Genomic DNA, 8,847 nt, shown 5'->3' with positions numbered 1-8,847 from the left:
AAGAGCGGCTTCGGGAGCAGGAGATGGAACGGCTGGTAATTTTTCTTCTCCTTTTAGTCTTTTGTGGCAGTTAGCATTTGCAAAACGTCCGTCCCGCATCTAGCCATCAAGAGAGTGCAGCAAAACATGCTGTGTTTTGAAATTCAAATGTTTCCTGCTTCAGACGCGTTGTTTACTAACACAGTCCATGAAGCTACTGCTGAAATATTGTGCCGCTGTAACAGCTCAGATAGACAGTGCCATTCAACCATCTTAAAAACATGTTGGAACCCACACAAATTATGTTCAGTCATCCTGCGGGCTCTGTTAAAACGTCTACTTACATAAAACCCACAAATTGCACTGCAGGGATCCAGCGCTTCTTGGTTTAGATGATGGCACTGTTTTGTGGTAAATGGGTGAAAAAAAAGAGTCCGCTGTAAGCCGCTCAGTGTTGTGTGTGCTGTGCTATGGAGTCAGGTATACATTGGTGTGGATTCAACATCCATTGTTGGAGTTTTCTCTGCTTAGTTACGGTTTTTCCTATGAATATTTTCATTAAAATACAGGCCTTCTTGCTTCTCCCCATCCCGAGATGGAGGGTAGCAGAGTGAGACAGAGTTTCTGTCTTTGTCTCTAGTCAGCGTAAAGCAGTGCATACTGCTTCAGCTCAGGATTAAACTTGGCAGTAAAATTTGTATTATTGAAACAACTTTTGAGTAGGAAAAATAGGTCTTCAGAATACACAAAGAATGTTGAAACAGTTTCATGTTGAAACTTTCCCTGAGAGTATATTTAGTATTTCTTTGGAAAGTTTCTGCAGTGGCTGCAGAGTCTGTCTGACCCTATTTACATGCATTCATATTGTACTGATTTTGTTGTCCACATAGAAACCAGGGTCATTAAAGGGGCCAGTTGTTATTACTGAATCTTGGAGTTCAGACATTAACTTTACCTTTGCATGCCTTAGTTCAAATCTTTATAGATTTGAGCAAGGTGGAGATAGGATGCTCTTTAACCTTCTCATTTGCCTACGGACAGTGAGCCTGCAGGGGTGTTCACATCCAGGACAGGCAGAGGTGAAAAGCCATGGGGAGGCAGGATCTGGGTACCCATTTCGAGCCGCACAGGCGAGCAGGTTCAGCTGTAGGGTTGTGACCTGTTCTGATGTTTGCCTCCTGTCTCACCCACATCCTCAATGCAAGTTGGTGAAGAACCTGTGAGGTGGGCAGGAGCCCCCTTCTCACCTCCGCCCTGCTCAGCGCTCTGCTGGGTGTGAGACACAGATGCAGGATGCTTAGAAAAGGTTGGTGTACTTGTGCATGCAGAAGTGGGAAGCACCAGCAGAAATGCTGGTGGTTGCTTCTTGCTCTTCCTCTGCCTTCTCCTCTCTTCTCCCCAGGCCTGGTGATCTGTGTGTGCAAAGCGGTATTTTCTTCTTATGAGAGTGTTTTCCAGACAGTCATGCTGTAAAACCTAAGATAGAAGGCTGATTATGGCCATAAAAGACAATGTAGTAGAGCATATTTATATTTTAAAAAGAACAGTGTTTTGGTTTTTTTCTTTAGTGGTGCGGGTTGTGAGATATATGGGGTTGTTTCAGTATTCAGTAATGCTAAAAATTATTGTGGTTTTATATTTGGATGTAGTGACTACATTCTCTTCTCACCTCCCATTTGTCTTGCTGGACAATACTTCCTTCATTGATTCTTTAAAAAAATAATTTACCTACTGGTTTTCCAAGCATGTTGAAGTTTTTGGGAAAAAGATGATGTTTTGAGTGTTGCATATGACTTGTACGTGAAGGGACTTCCTCCTGCTGGAGTTCATCTTCTCTTCAGGATCCTACTCAATATTTTTTCTCCCCTTGTTAGTGCTGTCTGGTGGAAGAGTTGAGTATCAGGAGAGTGCCTCCTTCCAATGGCTTGAGAGTCTGAAAAATGCCATAAATAGGTGTTTAGACCTCTGAGAAGAAATATATGTAAAAAAAAAAATCCACACATCCGTTCTTTCGTATACTGGGGCCTATCCTGTTTTGATTTTGTTGTATTTTTGTCCTTCCGTGTGGATCTAGTCCTGGGTCTGTCCAAACAGAGTCTTTCCGTATCCAGCCTGAGCTTCCAAAGTGCAGTTTTGTGTGACCTTGTGTACTGTGAGATGAGCAAAGGTTGGAGATCTATGTCTGCTTAGGTCTCTCTTTTTTGGGGGGTGGGGGAAGGTGTGAATAAAAAACCCAACTGAACAAGCACCCATGCATAGCAAAACTGTGCGCTTTGGGTTTTCAGTGCTGAGTAAAAGTTCAGATTGAGTAGTTGGTAGGTAAATGGGAGGGCAAATGTAGTCCCACTGTGCACAAGTGTCAGACTCTTCCATACTGTTTTTGCAGCAAGGTAGGCAGAAGAAAGATGTAGGACTACTCAGAGAACTTCATCAGAAACATAAGGCTCCTTCTTAGAGGATTAGACTGCTCTGTGGCCCAGATGTGAAGTGGAGAATGTCTTTCTTTGCACCAGCATTGCCCCTGTAGCAATCCTGCTGGCACAGAGCCATTTTGAGGTGGTGTATTTGATAGCTGCTATTCACTTCTGGATATTTTTTTTTTGAGTAAAATCTATGCAGCAATCTGACCTACTATAATCTGACCTAATATTGGCCCTTGATCTCTTCTATTTACATTCTTTTTTTTTCTCCTTTTCCATATAAATTGTTCTATGAGTTTTACCTGTGCTTAGTTTGCTTTTTAAGTGACAGAGGCTCCTCTGGAAGTTTGCATTTTGAGCTGCTGCTTGAGGCTGTGTATGAAACCAAATGATCTGCTATCATTGCCCAAAGAAATAAACGGAGAATTAAAAAAAAAAAAAGGGCAAATAGTGAAAATACACATTGCAGGGTTTTGGGAGGTTTTTTGGAATTATTTAAATGTCTGAGTGAAATGTGTTCCTGTGTACCAAACTGAAAAAATATATGTAATTATGTAGGATTTAGTTTTTCTCTCTCTGTCTTTCTTTTAACTTGCCTTTTGTGTCTGGGTTCACCCAAACTGGCTGACGATTGGTGCCATTTCTATTTTGTCAGCCTGTTCCTCTGTGACTTGAGGAGCGGGAGGAACCAGAGGTCTCGTTGCTGCCATCCTTCCAGCCTTGCTGCCGAGTGCTTGGGGCCAGTGGGCTGTGGGAGCAGGTGGGACGGGATGAGGTTGCTCCTGGAGCTGGTGGGACACGATCCGCTTCTGCTTCCTCTCTAGCCCAGCAGACCAGACATCGTATCTTGGCGTAGGAATGGTTATACAAGCTGTATACAAGTAGAAGTCAGAGTTAGCTGTTGCTGAAGCCAGCCCAGGAGCCTTATAAACAAGGGAAAAAATTATCACTGGGATCTAAGAACGTTCAATGAGATTTGGCATGCATTTTTTAATTTTTTGGGTTTTTATGGAGGAAATCTCACTCCTTTTTTTCCTATCTGAGATAAAAGGCTGACTGTGGTAGCTGCTGCAACTGAAAGGCAGTCTTTGTCTTCAGCCTGTGGGGAGGCTGGGGGTGGAACAGCACAGGCAGCACAGGCAGGCAGATATTAAGGCCATCTGTTTTGTTTGATACCCGCTCATTTGAATAGCACTGAACTTGATTTTTCTACTGCTGGTTTTTAGGCAGTACAATGTGTTTCCTCTAGGTGGTGGTAGGTACTTAAAAATTACATGTGCAGTATCTGCAGGAATTGTGCTGGGAGAAATTTCAGCTTATATGACTGATGCCCGACCAAGCAATAATAAAATTCAAGGAGTTTATTCCAAAGTCCACTTTTTCAGTCAAAAGAACATGACATTTAATTAAATTTATTCAGCAAGTAGAAAATAGAATATACGTGTGCCTGGTTTGTGTTGATGCATTGCATTTTAGTAAGGTATGCTTATGTGAGGAGAAAATGAAATTAAAATATTTTGGAATTTTCAGGGTGGCACTGCTTTAAAATTGTGGTTAATAGAGCTTACATAAATCTCCCATACAGCTTGGAAAAACCTCATATACGTGTTTTATAAATTTATATTGGCAATGTGTCTTTTTATAGACCGTTTCAATATAAAGTATCCAAGTTGTATGTAAAAGTGTGAGTCAAAGCCAAGTAGGCAAAGACTAGATCAAGGCAACTTTTCCCACCACTAGTATTTGACAGTCTCTGTAGTGGTACAAAATAGCTACTTAACATGAATTTAGTTTAGTAAATGAACAAGTACCATGTAATAGCATTAAAAAACATGCCGAATATAACTAAGACTGATGACTCAGTAAATTTTCAGGAACATTCAGTTTCAGTTGTGTTCCAAAACATTGCTGTGGGATCTTTAATAATCCAAAACATGGATTACATATACTTAATTTTTGCAGCTGTAAATCTTATGCAAGGGAACAACATGAGCCAGGAAGAAATTCATTTCAAGAGATGTGTTTTCACTTATGGAACTTAAGTACTGCACTGGGGCTGCAGCCCTCAGGCTCCTCCCCTCAGAGTGATTTAGAAAGGAGCATCTGCATAGGTACTGTAGGGGCAAAAGGGCCCTGGTGTAACCAAAACACAGTACTTTGCTGAAAACACGAGCTCGTGCCTGTGAGTGCTGAGAGGTGATAATTTGTAAGCGCGCACTGTTATTTTGGAAGCCGATGGCGTTTCCTCAGAAGCTGAATATGTGCCTGTGGATACATCAGCAAATTCTGCAGAAAGCTGTCTGCTCAGTTCCTCCCTGGAGGCTGTTCTGTGCCACTGATTCCTTCTTCTGCTTTTCCCGCTCCGTTTCCTCTGTGCCTGTACGGGGAAGGTAAGGACGAGACGCGCCGGCCTGGTCCCTGCACCCAGTCGTCTGCTCCGAGCTGAGGTGGCTGCTTGAGCGTTGCCTGTGAGAGACGGACATGAAGTGCAGAATCACAGGATGGCAGGGGTGGGAAGGGTCCTCTGGAGATCATCCAGTCCACCCCCCTGCCAGAGCAGGTTCACTTACAGCAGGTTACACGGGATCACATCCATGTGGGTTTTGAATGTCTCCAGAGAAGGAGACTCCACAATGAGTATACATCCACTTTCTCTGAGCTCTCTTCTGATAGTAGTGACTTCAGAGCCAAAAGACTGACTATAGTAAAACAAGGACTGAAGGTGATAAAATAAATGAGGCTGGAGTGAGTGGTGCAAACGAGAGAGAAGGGGAAGAACAGTTGGCAAACTGCACTCCAACCCAGTTAAAGTCCAGCTTTGAAATAAGCTTCTCGGTATCTGCCAGGTGTGAAATCACCAGTTGCTTAGAAATACAAGAGGGAAAGACAGACCTTTCTCCTGCCTCTTGTCTGTGGGGTACTGAAAGTATTTGTAAGAAAGTAAGTCTGGGGAGTTTCTGCTGCTCTCCTCCCTGGTCTCTCTGCCTCTTTCCCCTCTATCCTTTTTTTTTTTTACTAGCTGCTGCTCCAGGCTTTTGCTGTGAAGCTGGTTGTTTGCCTGCCTGTAAGGTTTTTAAAGAGCAAGAGTGGAAAAGTGCTGAGTTTTGGTAGCTGAAAAGAGCAGCAGCCTCTTCTTCGGCCAAAGGGATCCCTGGGTGCACAGACTGGCCATAATTCTTGTTAGAGCCAGCTGGAAAGGACAGACTGCACATGTATTTTTAATGAAATCAGGGGTTATCCAGTTGCTAGTGGCACTTGGCTAAAAAGCTTCCTGATTGCCACAGCAGATTAACCAAGTTTTACCTTGATACCTAGATATGACATTATCTCCGCACATAAAAATTCATATATGTGACATGTAGCAGATGAACAAATCCAGGAATCATTGACATGGTTGCTGTTAACAGTAGAACGTATTTATCTCTGGTATTCTGGAATATTTTTCTTTACAATGTGCAGGGATGACTTCTTAATGTATTTGTTAATCAGTAGCAGAGGAGGGTTATTATCTCCTTGTCCTACCTTCCTCTTCAGCACCTAGATTTGCAGCCATCCGTAGGTGATGCATTGCTTTGTCAAAGCCAGAGTTGGTGAAACTGCTCAGGCAGAAAGTGCAGAAGACCTACATACCCCTTTTTTAGCAGGTAAGAGATACACTGAATATGCATAAAGATGTTTCAGTCCATTAGAAAGGACATTTTATGGGGAAATACAAGGCTTACAAGGCTTGATTCAACACCCCTCCCTGGAGCCAGAACCAATTTTAAACCAAATACCTTCCTTTTACGTAACTTATTTTTTTCCCCCCTGCTGTGTTCAGCATCATAAATAACCTGTGTGGTAGGTACTCCTTGTAGAATTATTGGCTGGATTTTCCATATGCTGTTGCTTTTGCACTTTTCATTGCAGGGGTGCTTTCCTAGCTTGCTCCTTGACTGAGAAATTTGTGCTGGAAGCTGTTAAATGCAGGTGTGCTGGAGCTGGAATGAGTTGGCCAAGAGGAAATGATGAGAACAGAGTGTATAAAATAACCACAGAGCTTCCTGCCCATAAGCCTTTCAGCACATGTCAAAATAGAAGTGAGAGATATCAGTATTTCTGTAATGTGTCTGAAAGTTCATCAGGAATTTTTTGAAGACTGGCAGAGGTTTTCCTGCAATTTTTAAGCTTTCCTGAGCATCTGAGACGTGGGGAAAAAAAAATTAATTTTTTTTTTTCCTTCCTGACTGCTCAGGAATGGGCAAGTTTGCAGTGAGAGCCCCTCATCAGAGCGGTTAGGCTAGGATGAGCAGCGGCTGCGCTTTGAAATTTGCTTTTCCCTATTATTATTGAAGGGATAGAGGCTGGGCATGGGGTAACCTGATACACTCTGTTGTTGCCGGGAAGAATGGGGCTTGACGCCCTGATGCCGTGTTTCCTATCTATAACCATTACGATGACTGCATGGAAGGGCCAGGCCTGGTGCCGTCACAACAGGGCGAGCTGCATAATTACCAGCGGTCCCAGCCAGCACTTGCACAGCGCTTTAGGAATTGGGTTGCGTGGCCAAAAGACTTAGTAAGAGGGAGGATAGCAGCGTTGGAGGGGTAAGGGAAGAGGTTTAGGGGTCTGGCAGTAGTTGCCTGGAGGGAAGAAGGCTTTGGGGAGTTATAATTATGTCTATTTGGGGTTGAAGGATGTCTGCAGAATCTGCTGGACCCATTTTGTGGAAAATACAAGCTTGCAATTGCTGCCCCACAGCTGCCTGGATCTCTGGTATTTCAGCAGCTCATCTCTGCTAGTGCCATTACAGGAGGCTTCGGAGGAAACCTGCAGTGGGAACCTGGAAATAAGCTACCTAAAGGCAAAATTTCTGTCTCATGGCACACTCTCGGTTGGGTAGTGCCTGGAATTGGATGGGTTCAGATGAGTTCTTCTGCTCATAAATGCAGCTCTTAACTGTGGGTGGTGTGGGGTGATGTGAACATGTAGTGCATACAATCGGGTGATCTCTCGTAGCTGTATAAAAATCTGGGTGCTTGTAAACTGGTGTTAAATTTTCATAAAACTGTAATGGCTTGCTGCAGGGAAAGGGAAGGCAATGCATTGCCCCAGCTGCTTTGCTTGGTCCTTGTTGTCACTTGCTGGAGTGTTAGGACTGTCAGAAGATAGCTGGTTTGCAAATTTTGTTTTCAAATGTAATGCCAGGTAGAGCTTGGAAAGCAAATATGTCTGCAGTGGTTCCTGGGGAAGGAGACTAAGGATTTGGGGTTTTTTTTTGCTTGCTTTTAAATAAGAAGGATTCCTAGAAACCAGAGATGAGGTCATTAGTGCAGATATTGATGCCAAGCATGGAACTCTCATAGTCATCTCCTTTTTCCCCACAGAAGTTTCAATAGGCTTATGGTAAGCATTTTTTGAATTTACATTATTTTTCTTTTTGAGCAAAAGAATCATGAAATTACATAAAAGCATTACATCTTAAAAATGAAAAGGTAAAATCTGAAATAGAAGTCATAGGAAGCTATGCATACGGTAAAATAAATATAGTTTTCTGATACTTTTTATAAAGTATTATAGAGCTTTAGAAATCTTTTAGGAATTAATCGTTTATACAAACTTGGATTACGTCAGGTGATTGAGATTTTCAAGTTTGAAATGTTAGTATGAATCCATAAGGAGTTTGAGTGAGCTGGTAAACAAAGATTTCCTCCACTTCTGTGCATTTGACATCTGAATTTCAGATGGGATGCATCATTTTTCTGTTAATGGTCCTAAAACTGTATGTTTCAAAATGTGGACTATTTCTCTCCCAAAAAAGGGAATCAAAGTTACCAGAACAGAAAATCCAAAAAGGTCAGGAAAGAATGAGTTCATGGAAAATCTGTGTGATATTTTGCAGCTTGGTGAGAGTATAGCATAAGTGTAAAGTGGAAAAATCAGTGATTTATACAGTGAGCTCACAGGATGTGTGTACATACAAATAGGGTATGGTTACAACAACCTGAACTTCCATCTTTACTCTAGCTCATATGTGATGCTTGGTGCTATTACTTTTTTTTTAAAAAACTAGGAACGACAGCGGCTGGAGACAATCCTCAATCTGTGTGCAGAATACTCCAAATCTGATAGTGACCCTGCCGCAGCTACAACAGTTGCCGATGTTCAAAAAATTAACAAAGAACTTGAAAAACTTCAGCTCTCTGACGAGGATTCGGTGTTCGAAGACTCCCAGATGAATCTGGAAACAAGGTTCAGAAGCCACTTGAAATCATCTGCGAGCGATTCAGATTTCTCGGAGCTGAGCAACCACAGCCGTGGCACTGCTCCTTTCCTCCCCTCTCGAGGGCTGAGAGCCGACGAGCACTTCAATGAAAGCGCAAAACCTCCGCCTTTTGCTGCTCCTGGCTTCCTGAAGGATGCCACCGAATCATCCTACCTAAGCATCACACCAAAGGTAATGCTCAGT

General features: G+C 42.7%; 1 protein-coding gene across 1 annotated transcript in view; it reads left to right on the top strand.

Moving 5' to 3' along the window:
• PHLDB2 (pleckstrin homology-like domain, family B, member 2) overlaps positions 1-8,847 on the top strand; it is a 58,767-nt gene that overhangs the window by 4,810 nt on the left and 45,110 nt on the right. Inside the window, exons 2-3 of the mRNA XM_010189253.1 lie at positions 1-35; positions 8,452-8,835. The exon at positions 1-35 is cut by the window's left edge and continues 1,341 nt beyond it. Of these exons, the coding sequence (XP_010187555.1) occupies positions 1-35; positions 8,452-8,835 (419 nt within the window). The remainder of the gene's footprint in view (positions 36-8,451; positions 8,836-8,847) is intronic.

This window comes from Mesitornis unicolor, unplaced genomic scaffold, assembly GCF_000695765.1.
Source record: "Mesitornis unicolor isolate BGI_N332 unplaced genomic scaffold, ASM69576v1 scaffold7490, whole genome shotgun sequence".
NCBI classification, from domain to species: Eukaryota; Metazoa; Chordata; class Aves; order Mesitornithiformes; family Mesitornithidae; genus Mesitornis; species Mesitornis unicolor.
This window is presented reverse-complemented; position numbering and strand designations above follow the sequence as displayed.